The sequence below is a fragment of the Miniopterus natalensis genome, chromosome 2 (assembly GCF_054644295.1).
Source record: "Miniopterus natalensis isolate mMinNat1 chromosome 2, mMinNat1.hap1, whole genome shotgun sequence".
Classification (NCBI taxonomy): domain Eukaryota; kingdom Metazoa; phylum Chordata; class Mammalia; order Chiroptera; family Miniopteridae; genus Miniopterus; species Miniopterus natalensis.
In genome coordinates this window covers 70700993-70725810 of record NC_142082.1, presented here as the reverse complement: position 1 = coordinate 70725810, position 24818 = coordinate 70700993, and the positions used below count along the sequence as shown (strand labels likewise).

Here is a 24818-nt window from a genome sequence, read left to right as displayed (position 1 = left end):
AGGTTAGAGGCTAATATGAGGAAACCCTCTGAAAGAGCCTCCCAAGCTTCTCCCAAGGCTAAGAGCATTCAGCTTATTTCCCAGGAGGAAGAATGCTTTAATATAACGGCGCAGTGAAAAATGTGAGTCAGTCGGTACTATGCTAAAGTCCTTACTTTTAAATTCTGATGAAGTTTGTCCTTATGAACTCACAAGAAGCAAGAAAGAAGATAGTAGATTCACTTCTTCACAGGTGCGGGTTCCTTAAGAGCTGAACTTGCCAAAACTCAAAGCATTTCCTGTGGGAGTGATGGCTCTACTAGGGCCTCTTCCAGCACACATGGGTGCTGGCTCTCCCATGGGGAGGATGGGTTGCCAAAAGGTCCCTCTCTAGACAAGCCAGTTAGACAAAAAGGAGCCACTTTCTCCAGGCTGCCGTCCTGGAGAGCCTAGTGCTGGCAATGCAAGCACAGTGTGACTTTCTGCCCCACTCACACTGCCTCAGCCGAGACCCACCCTGTGCAACCCTAGGCAGCTTCCCCATTCAGGACATAGCAACTACCCAGCATCCTTTAAACTCTGTGCCTGTGTTAACTCATCCAAGAGTAACATACATAAACAGCATTAGTTCCCTGCCCTGTTCACAGTGCGAGGATCCCGGGTGGAAGTGGCTCTTGGAAGGAAACCCAGCTCCACTCAATGAGAAGGAAGCATCAGCGCTTATTCATCATTCATTTATTTAACTGTTTGTTGAGAGTATACTCTGCACCACCCGTTATACCAGGTGCCAGCTATTCAGAGAGTAGAAATCCTGAATGTGTATTCTTACTGTCAAGAACACGAGCAGAATAGAGAATCAGGAGTGTGATGACTGGCAGTGGCTGGGAGTCCAGGTAGAAGGGATCCCTGAAACTCCAGAGAAAGGACAAAGCAGGGAACCAAAGCACAGATCCATGCAATAGGGAACCAAACTGGGACCCAGTTGCTACAAGAGGGATACAAGCTAGGTGCAAAACGCAAGAGGTCAGTTTAGACTTAAGATGCACGAAGAGAGTGGTACTAGCGGCAGGACGGGCCTGAGGCTGAGCAGCATTTGGGGCTAAGTGGCTGTAGCTGTCAGCCTAGAGCCTACAGAAGTACCTAAAAAAGCCAACATTTGTCTACTATGCTCTAACTTTATTTTATAAAGAGTCACTGTAAGAAACAGATACCAGAAAGCTTATCTGTGAATTTTGAAGACAAAATTTTAAATTTTAAATTTTTTATTTCAAAATTCCAAAAAGTCTGCATTCAAAAAATTGCCAATAAGAGCTTGGAATAAACATATCTTTATAGACAAATTTGGACAAATGTGTATGCCTTTTTCTAACCAGTGGTGAATGTGTATAACCCAGTATTGCCTTGGAAATTAAACGGAAGAAACAGTTTAATTCAGTATCCAAGTGGAATAATAAACTCCTCCAAAGGGCTGGGTTATAGCTACATGCTTGGTTATTATAGGGTGATCATGTAATTCCACTGAGGAGATTGACAGGGGTGCTAGTAATAATTACACTGGGACAATAGTCATTAACCGGGACTGTCCCAGCACAACAGGACATATTATCAACTGGTTATTGTATTTTATTTTAATTTATTTTGTTTTATTTAGAATGTAGTTTTGTAGGATCCCTTTGGTGATTTGGAAATATAAATCTAGAATATATGATTATATAAAACATGTGCATACCAAAAAAAAAGGTTTTCCTACTCCTCCCACTTAGTGCTTTTAATAAAAGTCTTCTTTTCATTATAAACCTGTAATGCTTTCTAGAACACCGCACAGCACAAATACAGATCACCATGGCTAACTTGCTATCTAGAATCCTGTGGCTGTCCAGGGAGACATCATTTCCATGGTCACACTCTCCCAAGTTTGATGGAAATTGCTTTCTTTTAATAAATAAGATCATAGCAGCCATCTTAAAACTAATAGCACCACAATGGTACTGGCCCCTCACCAGTAAATTGATATTATAATAACTCTTAAAGGAAGCTGAGCCAGTGCACATAGGAGATTCAGAACTCCAGATGAACTCAGCTGACTATGTGTGACCTGAGCAGGTCCCTGAGGCATTCAGTTCTAAAGAGATTGCAACGTGGAATAATCTACCCAACTTTGACTGGCATTATAATTTTCTTTAAATCCAGTGATCTCTAAATGCTTTGAAAACTAATTATTCTTCATAGAATTAATATTTCAGTTTTAATTTGTTTTGGTTTTATTAATATTCAAGATTAACTTTTTTTCTAAAAACTGCTCTTCTTTCTCCAGGTGTTCACTGGTCTACACCCTTTCCCTGAGAAAGTGCCCCTAACCCTTTTATCAATATCTTGTCTGCGAACAACAGCCTAACTCCCCTGGTATTCCTCCTCCTTCGGTTTCATTCAAGTGGGTACTTGAAGATTTTAAAAATGTGCATGGATATCTTGGAGGAACAAAAGGAGGGTTCTTTAGAATAGAAGGTGCGCTGTTCTGTGTAAGCCAGTTGTTGGTAAGCCCAGTGGTTGTCAGAGATCAAGACTGAATAGGAGGCCTGCCCAGACCACTTCCCCTTCTCCCTTCCCTCCAACCTGTTTTTGTTTATCTTGTCCTCTTTGTTTTTGTGGCTTTTATTTCTTTTTAAGTAGAATAAAGCAATTAATTGTTTGGATATTTTCCTTCAATAAATTGGAAATCTCACTTTCCAAAAATAATCTAAGGTTTTATCATCATCAGAATGGTCATCAGATTTACGTATTATCTGGTAATAATTACTATGAATAGTAGGTAAATCTGTAGGTAGCCTCAGACTTTGAAATGAATTCTGTCTTCTGTTTTGAATATAAACAAGCCAGAGATTGACAGAAGCTTCAGTTTAGCAGTAAGTAGCCAGATCACTAGGTAAAGCTCATCTGGTATGTTCTAAAATAGGACCCCCCCCCCAAAAAAAAAAAACACCTAATTTTTTTAAAATTAGGAGACTTTTTAACTAGCAAGCATATGATTTTTCAGTCACTGAATTTGATCTCCTATATGTTTCAGTTAATCTACCAGCACTTAGAATGATTGCTTTTTCTTGCCAGGTTGATTTATTTTCCCTCTTAGTCTAGCCATCTTTCAGGTTTAAAGCATTCAGTTTTATTGAGCAGAGGGAGTACGTATCTTAAAAAAAATTCATTGCATCTTGGTTTTTGTAAGTCTACCAGCAGGAGAATTTTATCACTCCCCAGGGGTGACTCTGAGCTATTTGAGTCTGGCTGCCTGTTAAACTATTTCTCTTTATTTATGGTCTGTGTAACATGAGGGAGAGTAAAAGTTGGCTTCTGTGAAGCATTCCCTAAGCCGGACATAGCCTCACTTCTGCTAAAAACACTGATGTGAACAGACTCTGTCACAAACTCAAAGGTCACTTTTCTACTTTGCTCATATTGAGAAACACTTTAGATAATTATCTGTCTTTTGTATCTAAAAAGAATAGGACTAGGGGGAGGGAGTTGTTTCATTTCCTTGAATTTTCTTTGTTAGGCAACAGCAAGCTCTCTTGAAATTGTAAAATAGAGCAGAGATGTGGCCGCATAAACAACACGCTGCTTCCAGGCGTGGCCCACCATTTGCTGATATGTTGCTGTTTGTGGAAATCTTTTGTTCTTACAAAGATACCTCACTTTATTATATGAGAGTCTACCTCAGTGTGTGTAAGGCCAACTTGTATAAATCAGATAACATTTCCTCTTTAATTTATATAGCCATTTTAAAGGTTGCAAGCATTTATTGAGAGACACACTGTGTGATTCAGCTGTGGGCTATGGGCTTTTGCCTGTAAGGTGCCTAGAGGTTAGCAGGTGGGGAAGGCGCACAGGGGATGATAGGATTGTCTGTTACAAGGGACAGCATGGAGAGGGAGGGGTGCTGTGAGAGCTGGAGGAATGAAAGCATCGTTTGTTTGGGAAATTCAGGAACAACTTCTAGGAGGGATGATTTGCAGGATGGCTGTCTTCATGTCTACTTGCAGTTTGTCCACATGATAGCTTGAGATTTCATTACTCTAGCTTCCTGATCTATTTTTTACAACCAGCATATCTATCTAATATTGAATCCCCAAATAGATGGTTATACTCCACAAAACTTCATTTTAAAGGAACGTGTTTGGAAATTTTAAAATTCTATTGAGATGAGAAAAAGTCTTTTAAGCCTAATCTCCATAATGACTTCCATATAGCCCATACTTTCTTCAAACCTCAAGCTACTCTCCCCATATGCTCAGGCAATATTCCAGCCTCATGCTTCCCGAAAAAAATAGAAGCTACCAGAATGCAGCTCCCCCAGCTTCCCAAGTGCAGGTATACAAGCCCATCTGCAACTGTACCAGCCTCCCCCCACCCCCAGCCGTCTCCCCTCCCACCTTTCCAGGTACTTTCCTCGGTCCTTTGCCTCCTTATTCTCAGCTATCTTCATTCTCTCTTCCTTCTGAATCTTTCCCATCAGTATTTAATCCTACTGGAAATATTTGTCTAGACCCCACAGAACTCACTTGCTATTACTCTAACTCTACTTCATACATCTGTAGTCCCTTTTGCAACAAAACCTCTTAAAAGAATGATCTACACACACTAACTCTCCTTCCAGATCTCTGCTCACTCATCTCTCATTCATGTGACTTCTATCCCCTCCTCCCCATCTATAGAATTGTTCTCTAAAGTTGAAGTAATGTCCACGTTGTTAAATTCTGCTTTACCTTTTCAGTAATCATCTTATTTGGCCCTTGCTTGTGTTGAGCTCAGCACACCTCTCTGCTGAAACCTAGTCCTTCCTTGGCTTGCATGACCCTCACAGTCCCCTGACGTCCCTCCACCTGTCCCGGTCTGCTCCTTCCCAGTCTCTTTTGCTGATTTGTTTCTCTCCTGGACCACTACTCTCTTCACTGTAAATGCTCTTTTCAGAAAACTTCATTCACTTCCATGACTTCAGGTGGCTGGTACTTGTAACGTACACTAACAGAAGAAATAGAGAAATGGTGGGAATTTATAAAAATACATAGTAAAAAAAATAAAACAAGTTCTCCCTTTTCTTTTATTTTCTTTAATAATAATATGTCTCTACTGCATTATATATTTGAATGGTATTTTACATTTTTTGAAAGCATCTTTATATAAACATAAACAGGTTTCAAGCAGGAAACAACATATGGGGGCATATCTGAGTGCAGCCCCCTTCATTGTGTAGATGCAGAAGCTGCAGTCTGAAAAAATTAAGTACTTTTCCTAGAGTCACAGAACTGCTTTGCATCTTATTTAAACCTCACACTAATTCCATGAGGGCATATGCATTTATTACTGTTTGAGAGATGAGAAAACTGAGGTTCTAAGAGTTTGAATCTTGCCCAATATTGTATCCCTTGTAAGTAGCAGAACTAGAACTCAGGTCTTCTAGGTCTGCTGGCATGCACCATACTGCCTCTCTGCATTCCCAGGATTGGTGCAGTTACATTATGTTTAAATAAATTATATTTAAAACCTGAGATCGTCTTTAAAAAGAGAGAGACAGTCACAGCAGCAGCAGCTGCAGTGTGTACTGTTAGTGTGACGTGATTGTGGGGAAGAGGAGGAGGGGGGAGAAGTTTCACATAGTGCAAGTTTGAAGTGTTATCCATACTTAAAGACTAAGTTAAGTTTGGGGGTTTTTTTGGTTACATTTATTTGTTTAAATGTATGTACCAATTACCAGTGACTTGATATCACAACAATAAATTCATTTCTCCCTAATCTTCAATAATGGACAATAAGCTTAGGAGTGATGAGCCCTAACTTCTTTGGTTATTGGGGTTTTCACATAAACCTCTGTGTGCTCTGATTAGTTTATTCTACTTTGACTTGGCAGAATGGGTGGGGATCCGGATGGGGCATTTCACCATCATAAACTTCAGTAGATGTGTACTATACAGGTAGGTTGTGCCGGGTGCTGTGTAAGAGCTGTATGAACACAGCAGGCAAAGGCTCGCCATGAAAACTACCACCTGTTTTCAATTTAGCACCCTCATTGCTGTTCTTTCTGCCTGAAATCTCTAGCCCCCTAATCTGCCCAACTCTCACTCTTCCTTCAAGACTCTTCCTGGGTATTGCCTCCTCCAGGATGCTTTTTCTGACGCTTACCCTCACTGTGAGCCTTAGGAGCCCTTCCAGGTTGTTCCACTAACACACAGTGATGACCCCTGGTATGGCACTCAGCCCCCTGCACGGATTAGTGAGAGCAGAGCCACCTCCCACACCTGGCTGAAAGCTTCACAAAGTACAGCACTGGGTCTCGTGTGTCTCTGTATCCTTAGCATCTAGCAGAGGGCCTGGCTCATAGCTGGTGCTTATCAAAAACTACGACAGGCAGGTAGGCTGACTGACAGGAAGGGACCAAAGGAAGGCCCTTGAAAGTTCATCTAAGTCATAAATGTGCATAGTTTTAAAAATTAAATTTATACGACTGGCAATGAAAATAGCTCTGAGGCAAACACTTTGAACTCTCTTCGCTGATTTACTTTTTGCCCCTATATCCCTAAATAGCATATGCATGTTTCTTCTTGATTTTCCCATTTTTAAGCATTGTCTTCTGACTTCAACCATGGAAGTTCAGGGTTTAGCTCTCTCTCACCTCCCTACCCCAACTGAATGATATACACTTACTGTCTCCCTGTCCCTACTCCATGGTACATGCTTTCCCTTCCTATGTTTGTACTGGAATTTTGGGTAGGCGAGAGTTCAGGTTTCCTATGTAACCATGTAAAACGTTATCACCTAGAAGAACCAGGCAGTGTACTTGAATTACATTTCTGCCAGTCATCCCCCTCATTTTCTGGGTGAAAAAAAGGCTAAGAGAATATAAGTAACTTTGGCCGAAACCATTCCTCCAGTTAATGCCAGAACCAGGAACAAAAGCTCGTCTTCTAATCCCCCAGTAAAATGGTTTTCCATGACCTCAAACTGCGTCTCAAAAAAATTACTTTCTTAATTTTAAAATCTTAGTGAACCAATTTGAAGAAAAGCTGAGCCTTTATATGATTTATATCAAAATGTTCTTTAACACTTAACTTTCATGTTCCTCAAACTGATCCCTGGTGACAGCTCACATTTCTTGTAAACTAGAGCTGAAATAAAGGTAGATAAGGGCCCAAGTAAAATAACGTGGAGCTAGAAAGAATTTAGTCTGGTTTTTCATTTTGAACATAAAAAAACTGAAGCCCAGAAAGGTTGGATGGCTCAGTGTCACACGGCGAGTTAGCGGCTACACTGGGCTGAAGTTCAGGTTTCAGCTTCCAGCCCATTACTTTCCCTATACTGTGTATACCCCATCCTCTCAAACACCACTTAATTCCTCTCAGGCACTTTGTTTGTTTAAAATCTGTCTTGTACAAAATCTAACCTCTATCTACATTAAACTTACTCATACCTAAAAATGACATTAAGGCATGTCAGTGTAAGTCAGAAGTGGAGTATAAAGTGTGTTTCTTAAGACCAGGATTCCGCTGAGCTACCTCACACGGCTGCACTACTAGAATACTACACTGTGTTAGGAATTGGGGTACAAGGACCTCAGTGGCAGGAGACAGACACGAAAAGTTCCTGTGTCACAATGAATTGTGGGAATAACACAACGAAAGACAGAACAGGCACTGAGAGGACAGGGGAGGTTTGGCTGCCACCCCACTCACCCCAGTTCCGCCCCAAGACCCCGGAGTTTTAGAGCCTCCGCACGTCGTGCCGTGTTCTTTCCTCTCCCGGTGTGTGATCCCCTTCATTGCCTGGTGACCACATCGTGGTGCTCGTAGCCAAACGCCCCAGTGTCTGTGCTGCCTCCTGCCCTCGGTCTCCCTGGCTGCCCAAGACTGGCCCAGCTGAAGCCGTCCTCAGATGGGGCACAGGGGGGCATGAAGGGGATGGGTGGAGGGAGAGGAGGGGCCAGGGAGGCAAACGCAGAGGGAGCGCACTGGAATGGCTTCCAGCACTTCTGTCCTCTGAGCTTCAGGCTGTACATGGGAAATAGGCAGATTCACACTGATAAAGAAACTGCAGCACAAACGCAAAGGAGAAAACGGCAAACTGGCTTATGTTTGAGTATCTGAGCCCCTCGTTATTACAGTCATTCTAGGAATTGTTTCTAATTACCATGTAGCTAGCTCCCTGTCAGTGATACGTAACATAAATTTGGATCATATCAGCTGTGTCCTAAATTTCATTAGAATGCTGTGCCCTTTGGTACTTAGTGTTCTAAGTTTCATGCTCCCAGAGAGCATCAACCTATAGGTTGAGCCTTCACAACCTATAATTAAGAGAGTGTTTCACAGTGCAAGAGCTAATAGTATTTTTTCTCCAACCCCAAAGTTCCTGCTTTCCAACTTGCCTCCCTAAGTTCCAGGAGAGCAATTGCCAGGTGTCTGTGTGTTCTTGGTGGCACATACACCACCCAGCCGTTCTGGAGCTTCGAAACGGCCACAGCGGCAGTGGCCAGCGATATGCTCATTCACTTATTCACCAGACCCTTCCTGGGCTTCTGTGATACGGGAAGACTGTGCCAGGAGCTAAAGATGATAAGAATAGGACCCAGTCCTCCCCTCTGATGTTCACAGCCTAGAATCAATGCCAGCTTACATGCCTGGCCACATACTCCCACACATCCTATGGCACTGATTCACTGCGATGCTCTTTATCACTGAAGTATTTTCTTTAAAAAAGTATGTGTGTTATGCATGCACACAAATACATATACATACATACCTAAATGCACTATAGTAAAAGTACACATTATAGTTAATGTATGCACTGTGCCCATATTCCATGTAGTGTCTTATATTCCCAGCCCATTTGAGCCAGTGCAACAGCTGGAAGGTTCCTCACACAGCGCACCTGAGAGCACAAACCATGAGTGCTCTCAGCTGGGGGGCGATGTGCCACTTGCCTGAGTCCCATGTGCGTGCAGTGCATTTAGCTTATTTCTCTATGGCCCCTCCTTATGCCGCTGGTGTATTATGGTTAATAGTTTTGACCCATAGTGACTGTCAAAAAGTGTGTGAGAGTGCCAGGCCTCTTGGAAGCAAAGGAAGACTTCATTGTTGGATGTTAAAAAATAGATTTTATAAGAACTCCATGTGCCTTGAGGAACTGGTTGAGGAAACTCAGCTCAGACATTAGTAAACAATGGTTTTAAACAGGTATTATAGCCTGAGATGCTGAAGGATAGCTTCAAGAAACGATGGCTAGTGATATAATGTGACTTTATTATTTATTTTTTAATCCTCACTGAGGATATGTTTTTATTGGTTTTGGAGAGGGAGAGGGAGAGGGAGAGAGAAACATCAATTGGTTGCTTCCCGCACACGCTGACCAGGGATTGAACCTGCAACCTGTGTATGTGCCCTGACCTGGAATCAAACCTGTGATCTTTTTGTACATGAGATGAGCGCCAACTGACTGAGCCACACTGGCCAGGGAAGCTTAATGTGACTGTAGCAGAAACAAAGAAAATGGAAAACCAGTTGCCAGTGGTTGATGCTGGAAACATCTCTCCACGGGGAATATGCAATAATAACCTGCCCAGCACCGATTGTTCCTGTTTTTAGAAAACAGTTCCCCAAGCTGAATGCATTTGCCTGGAGTTGTGGTCAGTGTTTCCAAGAATTGTTAGAACCTGGGTCATATTAAAACCCCTTTTTGCTTCCACCCACTCTAGTGGTAGAATGGCTTTTCTATACCCTTCCATTTCCTGCTACACTTACTACCTCAGGGAATTCTGTTGACATGGAAAGCACAGGAGCTTTAAAAATTGCTAAATAGGTTTTGTGTTTCAGAATGAACACAAGACTTCAGTATAAGGCTGAAATCATTTAGTTTCAATAATGATAAAGATGCATGGCAGGGGGTGTTTCTTGCCAGTGCCGCCTTGCAAACAACAGAACCAAAGCATTTGCATACGGTTTGCTGTAGCTGAGGTGGCCCCGCACTGCTGACCTTCTCCTTGGCTGTGGAGAGCTGTTCGCCAGGCTTGCATTTAGTCTGCTGTTGCATGTTAACCTTTTGAAGGTTCTTTATAATAGAAAGGGTAGGACAAACTTCATTTGTCTCTGAATTTAATGAGCAGTTGTTTTGTGAGAATGTTTGGAATACTGAATGAGCCGGGGTGAAATGGCCGCAGGAGGGGTGCACGTCAACACCAGCAGATTGTTGCCATGCCAGTTATTTGTGGATTTTAACATGGCCTTTTACACTCACCTACACACAATGATAATATTTGGTTTCCCTTAAAGATTGCTTGTAATTATAGCAACTTAACCCATGAAACAGCCTCTTGATTCCACCTACGTTCCATATTCTCAGATTTTCCAAGTCTTCATCTTTTGTTCCTATTTGAATAAATGAAGTAAGAGGTTGCTTTGAGTGGATTCTGCAACCTCATAATTTTGTTTTGGACAGCCATTCAAACAGCCCTGTCTGGACCAGAGAACGGGGACAGAAACCACTACTACAGACTCGGAGGCTGTGATGGGGTCACCCAGCAAGGGGTCTGGCCAGAGATGGAGTGAGGCCTTGGTAGGGATCAGAGTCAAGCTGAGGGAGGTGCAGGATCAGGATTTAAGAACAACCCAAAGCCAAGGGGGCCACATGTTTCCTCCTCTGTTAGATGACTCTCTGCTGGTTGGTGTCTGGGCTCCACTCTGCTGTTTGCCAATTATGGGCTGGCAGGCAGAGCCGGGGAGAGTCCCAGCAGACACCCAGCTGACAGCTTTTTATGGGGAGGATTATGTGCAGATCAAACTCTCAGTGTTCTGTCCTCAGCAGCCTCCAACACATGCATTTAATACACATGTATTAAGCACCTATTATGTCCAAGGATGTATGTATAACTACTGTACCAACTACTGTCAGCTAATAATAGATAAAGTAACTTACTCATAAATTGATATTTTGCCCTCCTTTTAGTCCAAGTCTGTGAAATCTATAAAGTTTCGTTCATTTTAATCTGACTGGGTGTTTTTGTTGGACTTAGTGAAAGGGGTTATTCCAATGAGAAAGTTCTTTGTCAGAAACTATAAACTCAGAGAAATGGCATATGATGCATTTAGGGATGTGTTCCAGAGCATCACAGATAGAGGAAGGGGGATGTTTTAGGTTATAGTTTCAAATATTTAAAAATATTTACCAAGCACATCACTTGTGCCAAAAAACAAAATATGCATGTCTCTAGGAGTGTTCAAGCAGAAAGGAGGAGGGTAAGACAGAGTTGGGTTGAATTTGGAGAGGTGGGCAAAGGGTCCAGCCCAAAGTTAGGATGGAGGGCCTGCCAGTGGACTTGAAGAAGCCATGAGAAGGCACAGGAACCCTTTCTCTGCAGAAGACTCCACCCACCCCATCAGAGCAAGAGCTGCTGCAGAACAGACTGTGGAGGATCCGGTCTGCTTCTCACCTGTAATGTCGCAATCACCCTAATAAGCATTTGTCTGTAATGTCCCACTCACCCCCTATTCTTCTACCGCTGTCTGCTTGCTGATTCCTAGACATTCAAAGGAAGGACTCTATTTCTCAATTAATGATAAAGGCACTTACAGTGTGAATGCCCTTTGGGGTTAATTATTTAGTATAAATAAATATCAGCTACAGTGTAATTTTTTAATGTTAATGATAAAAAATCAGATTCTTTCCTGCTTTCTAAGAGTGAGGAGGGATTAAAGAGGTCAGGAGGTCATTGAGTACTTGAAAGCAAATGTTGCTACCAGCCAGAGAAGAACTGAAGATAATTGTGTACTTGATGGCTTTGTCAGGTTAAAATTGAAACACATAGACAGTACCTATGGACACAGGTATTTTTTGTCAGGCATTATTGTAGAAGCTGCATGTTACTTATGAAAACTGGGTGAAGGTCAGCTTTGTTTTTAACCAGTTTTCTTCATATGAAAGACCATCATTCCTAGGGACATATTAATGTGACTTTCATTGTATCTGTGAAAGTAATTTCTAACTTGTGAATAATAATAACCTCAGACAATAATGTTTTAGGCAGATGCGTTCGGTTCCTTATTATGGCCTGTATCACTGTGCTGTGAGCTTGTTCCCTTTTATCAGTATCCTCCTGGAAGCACAGATCCCGTTTTGTGAATCTCTGTATTCCAGTGACTAGTAGGTGTATCATAAACATACACAGAAATGTTTGTATAAGAGAATGAATGAATGAGTGAATGAATAAATGTATTTCATTGCCTGCCAGTCAACCAAGAAAATCGTAGTCATCTGTAACAGTAGGATTTCTTTCCGATGTTACTGTGACAACTTTTGATATCAGAAAATTCAAAGCACATCTTGTTAGAAGTAGGACATCCACCAAAAGGTCAAGATAATAGCTTCTGCCCTACGTCTCTCATTCATCCTTTAATACACCAATCAGTTAGTTTTCATGCAGTTGACTCCCAGTAGCAGTAAGCCCAACTAACTAGCTTCAACTATAAGGAAATTTATTATTTGCTTATGTAGAAGATCAGACCTAAGTGACTCCAGGCTGGTTCAGCAGCTCAACAATGCCATCAGGCACATAGGCTCCTCTGCCATCTTTTTTTTTTTTTAATCCTCACTGGAGAATATTTTTTCCATTGCTTTTCAGAGAGAGTGGAAGGGAGAGAGAAACATAGATGTGAGAGGGACGCATCGATTGGTTGCCTCCTGCATGTGCCCTGACCAAGGCAAGGGATTGAGCCTGCAACCAAGGTATGTGCCCTTGACCGGAATTGAACCTGAGATCCTTCAGTCCATGGGCTGACACTCTAACCACTGGGCTAAACAAGCTAAGGCTCTGCCACCTTCAAAAGGTGCCACATGGCCACCAGATTGAGACTACAGCTCTATATATCATATCCTCACTCTGTGTCCCGAGGCAGCAAGTGCCTACATGTTGGAGGGGAGAGAGGGTGGTGCATCCAGGGCCGTGAGAGCTCTTCTTTTACCTGGGAGGAAAAGCTTTCCAAAAACCTCCTGGCAGACTTTCTTTTACATCTCAGGTCATATGCCTCATCCTAGACCAGTCACTGGCGAAGGGGAATGGGATTGCTGTGCTTAATTCTAGCCAGCTGTGATTCATCTGACTTCCGTTTGAAAGAAGAAAGAGGGGGCGGGTGTTGGTAGGCAACTAGGAATGTCTGCTGGGCCACACCTAGTCTCTGCTGGAAAATGGGAATCAGCTGTGCTGTCCAGTCATACCTCTAGGACTAACTTTTCTTTCAGGATTGTATTCTGGCAATTTACATCATTTTACTGATGGTTTTTAAAAATTATGAGCTTGAGGAGGAGCCTAAAAATATATGGGCTGTGCCCAGAATTACAGGGCTTTAGTGAGTCATGTTCCTTCCCTGCTCTAGCTTTGGGTTGCTTTACTCTGGAACATTTTTATGAGTTATAATTCACAAGGTCCATGTTTTTCCATTTTAATTCATGTGAAAGAAAATAACAGTTCTTAGGATTGTGGCATAATTACCTAATTATGTCAGCTGTGACAAACACACCCACGGTCTGAGCATGCCCATCAGTTTGCATCGAAAGATGTAAGAGTTCACATTATCCTGTGGTTTGGGGAAAGTTTTGATCCATTTAAGTGAGTAAAATACAGTAGTGCCTATTTTAGTAATTGGAATGACTTATTTGAGCTCTTTCTAGGTGAACCAACCCTCAGAGGAAATGCATTCCCAGTCCTCAACACATACTTCAGAGCATTCAGCAATTTATCAACTTTCTGACCAGGGCTCTATAGCACACGTCTGTCCCCAGGAAATAAGCTTCCTCAAATGATAAGCCCTCCCTGGTATCTGTTTCAGTTTCTGTCCTGGTCAGACTGTCCTAGACTTCCTGCCTTGTATCTTCCATGAATCATTGTCGCTTCATGTAAGAGATGTCCTAAAATGGCTTTGAAAACCCCTCGGCAGATGTGCTCCTCCCACCCACCTAGGGAAATATATTCTTATGAGAGTCCCTGGATTTTATGGTATGTGTTTCTCTGGAATAAATCAGTTTGGGTTGATGTTGTTAAGAATTTGTCAATTTTGAAACATCTCTAGACTCCCATTTGGGGTTAGGGTGGGACACATTGTTGGCAACGTGAGCAATGCCATTTCCCAGCAGATGGCCTGGCAAGACACACAGGTGACAAAGAACATGCCACTCTCTGCCCAGAAATTTCATAGCCAGTTTTCTGCCTCCCTGCTTGGCCTATTACAGGTGTCCTTGCGACTTCAAGAGCATGATTGTGGAGGTGACTGAGGTGGGGCCATTTGAGGGGCTTTTTCTTTTGCCTTGTGCCATCATTTTTAATAATGGTTCTTAAAAGAGTTTTCTTACAGCAGAATTACTGGATTGTGTGAAATATCTAAAGGAGATAACTAATTTTTGATGAAAATAAAGTTACTAGACACAGAAATTTGCTTTCTATATCTCTTCTGAAGTTTTTCTCTTGACTTTTAAACAATGTGCCTGAACACACACACACACACACACACACACACACACACACACACACACACACACACACACACAGTGAGGGCAACTTGCTATCTTTTTTTTTTCCAGTTACAGTTTACTTTCATTATTATTTTCTATTAGTTCCAGGTATACAGCATAGTAGACAATCATATCCTTTACAATGTGTTCCCCCCAAATTTCCAGTACCTGGCACCATACATAGTTATCACAATATTATTGACTGTATTCCTTATGCTGTACTTTATATCCTGTGACTATTTTGGAACTACCAATTTGTACTTTTTAATCCCTTCGCCTCTTTCACCCAGTCCCTCTAAACCCCTGCCCTATAGCAAGCACTGGTCTGCATTCTGTGTCTATGGGTCTGTTTCAATTTTATTTAATAATTTATTTTGTTCTTTAGATTCCACATATAAATGAAATCATATGGTATTTGTCTTTCTCTGAGTGACTTATTTCACTGAGCACAATACACTCTAGGTCCATCCATGCTGTCACAAATGATAAGATTTCAGTCTTTTTTATGGCTGATGTAATATTCCACTGTATGTATGTACCACAGCTTTTTTATCCACTCGTCTGTTGACGGGTACTTGGGTTGCTTCCATATCTTGCTGCAAGGAACACGGATGCATATATTCTTTCGAATTAGTGTTTTAGGTTTCTTCAGATAAATGCCCAGAAGTGGGATCACTGGATCATAAGGCAGCTCTATGTTTAATTTTTTGAGGAAACTCCATACTGCTTTCCACAGTGACTGTACCAGTCTGCATTTCAACCAGCAGTGCACGAGGGTTCCCCTTCTCCACATCCTCGCCAGCACAAGTTGTTTGTTGATCTGTTGATGGAGCCATTCTTATAGGCTTGAGGTGATACCTCATTATGGTTTTAATTTTCATTTTGCTGATGATTAGTGATGTTGAGCATCTGTTCATATGTGTGTTGGCCATCTGTATGTCCTCTTGGAGAGGTGTCTGTTCAGGTTCTCTGCCCATTCTTTTATGGGATTATTTCATTTTGGTGTTGTGTAGTTATGGAGTTTTCATAAATTTTGGGTGTTAACATCTTACCAGATGTATCATTGGCAAATGCTTTCTTCCATTCAGTAGGTTGTCTTTTTGTTTCGTTGATGGTTTCCTTTGCTGTGCAAAAGTGTTTAGTTTGATGTAGTCCCACTTATTTATTTTTTCTTTTGTTTCCCTTGCCTGAAGAGATAATATCAGAAAAAATATTGCTAAGAGAACTCTTAGAGATTTTACTGCCTATGTTTTCTTCTAGGATTTTTACGGTTTTGAGTCTCACATTTAAATATATCTTTATTGATTTCATAGAGAGGAAAGGAGAGGGATAGAGAGATAGAAACATCAATGATGAGAGTGACTGATCGGCTGCCTCCTGCACGCCCCCGACTGGGGATCGAGCCCGCAACCCGGGCATGTGCCCTGACTGGGAATCAAACCCTGATTGCCTGGATCCTGGGTCGATGCTCAACCGCTGAGCCTCGCCCGGCCGGGCTCTCTTGCTGCTTTTAAGATTCTCTCTGTCTTTAAACGTTGGCATTTTAATATGATGTGTCTTGATGTGGGCCTCTTTGGGTTCATCTCTGCGCTTCCTGGGCATGTGTGTCTTTTTCTTTCATAGGTTTAGGATGTTTACAGCCATTCTTTCTTTTTTTATTATTATTATTATTGATTTCAGAGAGAGGAAGGAAGAGGGAGAGAGAGAGAGAAACATCAATGATGAGAATCATCGACTGACTGCCTTCTGCCTGCCCCCTACTGGGGATCAATCCCGCAACACAGGCATGTGCCTTGATTGGGAATCAAACCGTGACCTCCAGGTTTATTGGTCAGTGCTCAACCTCTGAGCCATACCAGCCAGTCCAACCATTATTTCTTCAAATAGATTCTTGATCACTTACTCTCTCACTTCTCCTTCTGGGAAACATATGATGTGGATATTGTTATGCTTGATGTCCCAGAGGTCCCTTAGACTATCCTCGGTTTTGAAACCCTTTTTTTTTTTCTTTTCTTTTTTTCTGTGATTGGGTGTTTTTTGCTCCCTGTCTTCCAAATCACTGATTCAACCCTCTGCTTCATCTAACCTGATGTTTATTGCTTCTATTCCTTCTAATGTATTCTTCATTTCAGATATTATATTCTCATTTCTGGTTTCTTTTTTTGTTTGTTTTTTTAATGGCTTCTGTGTCCTATTTTATGTTTGTTATCTCTTTGTTCAACTTTCACTAAGTTACTTGAGCATCCTTATAACCATTGTTTTAAACTCTGTCTCTAGTAGATTGCTTCCCTTCATTTTATTTAGTTCTTTTTCTCGGGATTTCTCCTGTATTTTCATTTGGGGCATGTTTCTTTGTCTCCCCATTTTGGCTGTCTCTTTGTAGTTGTTTCTGTGTATTAGGCAGATCTGATATGTCTCCCAGTCTTGGTATGGTGGCCTGATGCAGTAGGTGTCTTGTGGGGCTCAGTGTCCCTGTTCACTTGAGCTAGGTGCTCCAGGAATGTCCCTTGTGTGGGTTATGTGAGACCTCCTGTTGTACTTGAGTCTTGATTGCTCTTGGTCCATTTGTGGTTGGGTCACTTCTCCAGCTGGCTACTAGGATCATCCCCCACCACAATGTGTGACCTGCTATGAGGCAGCTCACCCCACAAAATGGATTTTGCCTCAACAGGGTCTGGTGCCTGCCAAGATCTTTCTTTGGGTGTGCTGCTTGTGGAGCTACTTGAATTGTGCTCTGATGTGGTCCAAATCCCACCACTGAGTGTTTCTTCTGGAGCCACCTAAGAGGGCCTCCAGTGGAGGTCAATGAAAGGTGCTGCCTGTGACCAACCCTGAGCTACCTGTGTGGAACTACCAAGCAATCAGTAGTTTGTAGCTGCATCTTGGGCCTGGGTGTGTGTGTGCGGGGGTGGGGGACGACGACCAAGCTGTGCACCAAGGCTGATTTTCACCAGCACTGAGCAAAAGAAGGTGAGCAAAAGACCCAAGGCTACCTGAGATCTACCTCTGCCTGCTAGCTGCCTGTTAGGCTCAGTCACTGAAAGAGTTTCTGTGGTATACAAGTTGTGTGAGGTAGGTTCTCGGTGAGTCATCAGGTAGGGGTGAATGGTGTTCACCAGACTGATACAGATTCAAACCCAGAGCCAGCACTAAATCTGAGGCTATTCCTCAACAGTTTCAGGGCTCATTAAGGTCAGTTGCCATCCACCAGATGCCCTTGGACTATTGTGGTGGGACAAGGTCTCAGGGAGTCGTCAAGTTTCATTAGAGCCAGCAGAATTCATCAGTCGCAAACAGACCAAGATGTGGTCGTGTGAAGGTAGGGCTCTACACAGGGATGGTGGCTGCAGTCGGACATGAGGGAAACGTGGCCCCTGCCCAACTCAGTTTTTCCCATAGTCTGCCCTGACCTCCTGGAAATTCTTCTGCACTGTGGAACCAGGTTTCAGAGTGCCAGCTCGGCAGGGCGGGGCCTCCAGTAGTTGAGAGGGTAGAGGTAGTGGTTCTCTCATAGTGGGGCTAGTGGATCTCCTGGCAGGAAACAAGGGGTGCTGCTACTCTGGCAGTGGGAAGAGGGGATAAATTTCTTGAATTAGAAACAATAAAACTATCCCACTATTGAATTATTTCTTGTTTTTCTCATTTCCCATGGAGAGCATCTATAAGATGCTACAGAAATCTCTAAATAGTATCTCTAGGACTGAGGCAAGCTTGTCCTTGTGCTTTGCTTTCCAATGAGATAGCCACTGGCCATTTGTGGCTATTTAAATATAATTTTACTTAATTAAATAGAATTTAAAATTTAGGTCCTCAAATACTTAATAGCTACCATATTAGATCCCGCAAGTGCAAACACTGCCATTAACACAGAAAATTTTATTGGTTAGTGCTGGTCTAGAATTCTTGTAGTCAGTGTACATATTTTAATTTACTGTTTATCTCTTACATTACCTCTGGAAAAGTTGGAAAGTGGTGGCAAGTTTTGGGGAAAGTATTTTAAATGTTTATTTGTTCTCTAAATGTTACTAGCTATTCTGCATAGTTTATTTTTTTAAAAGAAGAAAAAGTTATGTTTACCCATTTTTAGAGCATGATTACGTGTGTGGAATTCATATCAATTGTCATGTCCCAGCTGGTAAATTTTCTTAAAATATGCTGAAGTTATGTCAAAAATTCTGTTAATGCTGCCAAAGCTATTGGCAGAAAGGTCCAGTTCATTAAAGTCTCTTTACAGTGTCATAACATTTGAAATGAACTAGTCTGGATATGAGACAATGGAAGTTACATTGAATTCATTCTTGATAGCCATTTTATTTGCAAAGACCTTAAATTATCTACATGCCTCCATTAATCTTAATATCCAGCATGAAAAGTCCATTCCTAACAGTGAATGGGTCAGCCTATAAATACTGCTCTGGCATCATACTTCAGGTCCTTTTGTAACCTCCCCTGCCCCACTGTGAAAATTAAACAGGTAAGCAGTTGAGGACAGTGACCAATCCTCCATGGATTTTGTATGCCCCATAGTACTTTCCATGATGTCCTGCTAGTACATTTTTCTGTGAGTCTTATTTGAACAAATAAATGAACATCTAATCTGGTCTGCCCTGAAAATCATTACTTTTGGGAACAGGCTATTAGGGTACATGAAATGTAACTGCTTCAAGTTCTTTTTATTGTGGAGTAGTATCTACTGAACTGCCCACTAGGGTTGGAATTCCTGTGTGGTTATCAGTCTTTTTGGTGAATCTGGTGCTGAATGAAATTATGGACTCTCGCACGGAGGCTGAAGTGCTGCTTAGTCTGTTTGAATTGCAGGAATAGTAAATCCAATTTTAAAATAGAGATGAATTAGGAAATCTACAAAATACCATAAAAAATCTAGAGTGGGTCCAGAGAATAAGTTGTTTTTAGTGTCTGTGTATACAACATATATCACTGAAACCCTGCAGATACATTTTCTGTTTTTTTCCTACATATTTTATATAAAATGACATTCCTCAGAGAGTGAGATTTCTTTGAAAATTAAACAGGTCAGTGTGTATCCACTGTGACTCACCTGGAATAGCTGGGCAGTGGTCCTTTTAAATCTCTGAGAGTAGCCATCTGGCGAGATCCCTCTTCCCTGCTTCTGGTAGGTCTTGTTCCTTGTGTAAATGCTTGAGGCATGTTCTAAACCTAGTAAAGCTCCTTTTTTTTTTTTAAAAAAAGTTAAATTTGTCCCCAACACAATGGATGTTAAATCAGATGACATTTTGCCATATACTAACAGTATCTTTTGTGTCCTATGGCCTGAGGTTATGGGACACCTTAAGGACTTAGGGGGAAAGAATTCTTTCTGTCCTGTAGTTTCTGTTGTTGGTCATGGGATAGTGATAATATTTCAATTCTTCATTTTTAGATAACAATCGAGAGAGAGAGTGGTGAAGACGTGAGTTCTCCCAAACACGGGAAGGAGGACCCAGACAACATGCCCCACGTGGGCGGCAATACTTGGGCTGGCGGAACAGGTTGGTAGCACTGGCATTCCCCTGGATTGGGTTTCCTGAAACTTCGTAAGCCCCCCTCAGGAAGCTCTGGGACCAGCGGGCCTCTTCTGCCTCCCCTATTAGTCAGTGGGATTGTGTCCTTGCCCTGTGTCCCAACACGACATCTTGGAAAAACCCTGCCATCTGGAGTCCCCCAGACTCTGCTACCCCATGACCTGAGACCATTTGGACACCCCCAGAGCTACTTCATCAGTAAAAGGGGGAAAATATTAACTGCTTCACAGGGTAATGTTGAGGATTAAATGAGATTATGTTTGTAAAGCACTGAGCAGAGATGCTTGGCAGGAAGAATGTACTCATTAAAAGTGTTAATCCCTTCTTTCAAATTCCCTGTCCTTAGGATCATGCCAGAAATCTATAGTAGATTCTTTCTTGATAACTGACTTTATTTATTTGTCTTTATTATTGAAAGTAGTACAGATGCCCCACCTTTTCCGCCATTTACACACACACTGCACCACCACCACCACCCTCCACACGCCCCACACGCCTTCACCACCACACTATTGTCTGTGTCCATAGGTTATGCATATATGCATATAAATTCTTCGGTTGATCTCTTCCTGCCTCCCCTCACCCTGTCTTCCACATCTCAGAAGTGAGTACGAGGGCAAGGATGCAGGATTTTGAGATAAGAGAGTTGGTTGCAGTTTGAACCGATGGCTGGGGTCCATTCCTTCCTCTTGGCTGCCTGACGAGAGCATTGTTCCCATGGCTCCGTCTTCCTCTTTCCTCCGAGGCAGCTGGAGCAGACACATGTGCTGGGCCGCAGGAACCCGGCCAGACTATGTGCACGCTGTCTGATCTTATCTCGCCGGAGGAGTGCTGGCAAGGGCTGCCGCGGCCTTCCCTTAGGATGGTCTGTGCCTCTTGGCCTTGACAGCCTCGGGAGGAAATAGGTCTCTGTGCTGGGACAATCTGCCATCAAATAGGCCTGTGGACTTGTTGTCTACTCTGTTTATTCATCAAGCATCAACTCTAAAGAAAGGATATTTTTAGAGATGTCCTTTGATCTGGAAATTAGCGTCAAACCAGCCAGATTGAACCCACGTGGACCGCGTTGTGGAAAGAGCCGGCCAGATGTGGGTTTCCCGCGGGGGACTGCGCTGAAGCGGAGGGTCTTACTTGTTACTCCACTTGAGTCTACTACCTCACATATCTGTCTGGACTGACAACCCTGCTTTCACTTCCCACAGTCTTTATTTTTCAATTTTCAGGGCTCCTTTGCTCTAGATTCTTTTCCTCGCTTTCATTCTTTTCCCTCAGAATTCTCAAAATACTGAATTTATCTCTGACCCAGCAGGTCGCTTGATTCCTTTTTCATCATCAGAGCCCCTCCGGGGCCTCTCTCTGAACTGACTTAGCACATTCTCTGTTAGTTTCAAGACTATTCCTTCAAGTCTAGAACCGCCAGCAAGTGTTTTTATTTAATTAGTACAAGTTAAAGGTTCTCGGAAGTGGAGGCTATGAAGAACTCTCTCCTCATACCCTCTCCACTGGGATGACTTTCTGGAGGGACCCCGTGGCTCAGGCTGACCATCACTCACGCCAGCCTCCAAACAGTTGTGGGCTCTTTCCTCCAAAATGATGTCATCTCAGTGTCTAGGAAGTGTTAAGCTCTGATTCATGATCCACACATTCCTAGGGAGAACCTTCTGTATGAAAGGAGTCAGCTCACACAGACACCTTTTCCTCCTTGGTAGCTCATTGTCACTTTCCAGTAAGTGGTCCTCTCTGCCTATAGGCTATCCATGCATGAGAGCCAGGAATTGCACATGTCCAAGAAGGAATTTTCCACCACCAATATCTAAATAAGAATGAAATAATGTGCTTGAACCAAAGGTTAAAACTATAATTAATAGGCTTTTCTCATGGTATTTCCCAGAAGGAAATGACCTCCCTGGACTTTGATAAGGAAAGCAATACATGCTGAGTTCTTGCTTTTGACTTATTACACCAATGAAGGCTCCAATGGAGAAAGTGAAAATGTGACATAATTTAACCAAAGCCTAAAAGCTTTCCAATTTTTCACTTTATGAAACTTAGAAATGACCTCATTTATGTGACTGGAAGTTGCCTAAATGATAATAGTAAGATCAGTCACTTATATAGCTCTTACTTTGTGTCAAATACTGTTGTAAGCATTTTAGCCTCATGACAGTCCCATGAAGTAAATGATATCGGTAACACCATTAAACAGATGAGAAGACTGAGACACAGAGAAGTTAAGGAGTGTCCTCAAGGACACATCACTAGTGCATTGGAACTAGGATTCAAACTCAGGCAGTCCGGCTTAACTGTACAATACAACATACTAGAACACTACAGTATATTATATTATGCTGCCCCTTAATATTGGATTCTCATCTAAGTTACCAAGTTATACATGAATAAACAAAAGAAACAGATTACTAGTGTTTTAATCATTATAAAGCTGGGATAATAAGCTGGTAGCACAGAGGCCAAATCTTGGTCAACATATAATCATATGTTCTTTAGGTTATGTTTTAAAATCATTTTAATTTGAATGTATTTAAAACAAGTCCTCTCTAGTTAGCCAAGTTCTTACAACTTCTTATAATATTACCTACCTAGTCTTCTAGGCATTTAATTTATATTTACATCATACACAGTTTGTACAATATTACATAATGCTCACTTATAAGCATGTAAACTCAGGTTCATATTGGAAACTGTACTGAAGCTGGCAGTGTTTATCTGGTGCATATTATTCTAGGCTAGAACTCAAAATTGGTATAATGATTAGATTCTAATCTTGGCTAAGCCACTGATGTGAGGTTGTAAGCAGGTCACTTAACCTCTCTTTGCATCAGTTTTATCATTTGCAAAACAGATGAAATGGTATCTATCGCCTAGCTGTCCCTTTCTTATTTTCAGAAAAACTAAGGTGCCATGAGGGAAGAGAAGTGTTGTTCATTTAATTAACAAATATATAGTAAGAATTTTTGATGTTCAAGGCACTCTTGTAGGTGCAGAGGTACAAAGATATATAAAATATGACCACCTATCATATAGTTGGTGAAAAAAGAAAAATGAACTCTAAGGTTAACAACAGTGCACAGGAGCACTGATCCTTGGGAGGCAGAGTCAGAAGATGACATGTCCTGGAATTTGCACTGAGCCTTGAAATGTGGTTAAGGTCTGGCTGGATGGAGAAAAGGAAAAGCATCCTGAACAGGGGGATACCCTTGGTTTCCATAAGAATGTCATTTGAATATTTAATTATTAGATAAGTACAATCAATATGTTTCATGAAACTATCTTGAATCATGACCTGATTTGTGGCCTGGATCAGAGTAACAACCTGGGCTTCTGTGACTTCCTCCCAGGGGGAAGAGACACTGCAGGTCTGGGTGGCAAAGGAGGTCCTTACCGGCTGGATGCAGGCCACACAGTGTACCAGGTTTCTGAGGCTGAGAAAGATGCGGTTCCTGAGGAGGTGAAGAGGGCTGCAAGAGAGATGGGCCAGAAAGCATTTCGGCAGAGGTGAGTGGTCCCGCTACCTCCAGAGCAGTGCTGGCACTATGGTGAAATGTCATAGTGGACCCTGAGTCTACCCAGATTTGTGAGGTTCTCTGTCTCCTGCAGTGACTTGGACCAAAAAACAAATCCACGAGCCTCCCCCTCCCTAATGGATGCAGCCAAGTGAGCATAACTCCCCATTCTTTCTACTCAGGCTCTTCTAAATATATTGATTACATGTGTCTGTAGAAGATAGAATTGAGCACATTAGGAAGTAAAACCAAAGGTATTTCTCTTAAGGGAATTAAAGTTCAAATTACTCCATCCACATCTGTTCTAGGCCACACAGGGAGTTGAGATGACTGTAGGTGATGGTCCCTCCTGCCCTCAGGAGTCGTGAATTTGTGTGGAGACGAGTACACACATACACCCGCACTCACACTCGCTCACACTCAGACTCACTCCTGTTAAGTGCTGAAGCCGTGTAGTTCAGAGACTCTGCCCTGTGTCAGTGCAGAGAAGCACGAGGTCAGTGGGCTCAGCCAGGATCAGGACATTCCAGGAAGGAAAACCAAACAAGCAGAGGCAGCCGGGCGGGATGAGCATGGTATCCTCTCCAGATGAAAGGCACCAGCTGGGGGGGGGGCTGAGGTTGAACAGAGAGGCCCTGTCAGTGGGTGGAGGCCGTGAAATCAGGGCTGAAGAGCCTGTGGCTTTCAAACGATCCAGAACCATTCTGGGCCACTTTGATCAGAACCATCTTAAAAAAATGAGATGAAGCCACATGAAGCTGTTCATAGACACCCACACATGCTCTTCAGCTAAAAGTGAGAAAGCCCAGGGGAGCAGCAGTGTCTCCTTTAGGATTGAGGGACTCGGTAGTGGTTGGGGAGACAGATTTATGTTGTTGCACCCAGTGAAAGGAGCTAGGTACAATTCAAAAAAAGGCATGCTCAAGTGTATGCGATTTATGAAATTCCTCCCACATGAACATCTGGTATTACGTCACATGCTGCGCTTACACATCCTGCAAGTAAACAGAACAGAACAATGGGGATAAACACGCAGGTTCCTCAGGAAAGCCTGCAAGCCTTAGGACTGTGGTGTACTCAGCAGGTAGATAAGGCAAAGTGTTCCTCTCAGCCCTGCTGGTGTCCCTGGTGGCCTTGAACAATTATCTGTCCTTACTGCCTGAATTTGCTCTTCCGGAGATAGGTGACTTCCCTCTCCCTGCTTCAGAGAGGCTGTGAGGACAGATAACTATGTTAGGAA

General features: G+C 42.4%; 1 protein-coding gene across 1 annotated transcript in view; it reads left to right on the top strand.

The window, feature by feature from the left end:
* The window catches only part of VWA8 (von Willebrand factor A domain containing 8), a 333552-nt gene that overhangs the window by 266768 nt on the left and 41966 nt on the right, over positions 1-24818 (top strand). The window contains exons 38-39 of the mRNA XM_087814315.1: positions 19916-20024; positions 23414-23570. Of these exons, the coding sequence (XP_087670441.1) occupies positions 19916-20024; positions 23414-23570 (266 nt within the window). The remainder of the gene's footprint in view (positions 1-19915; positions 20025-23413; positions 23571-24818) is intronic.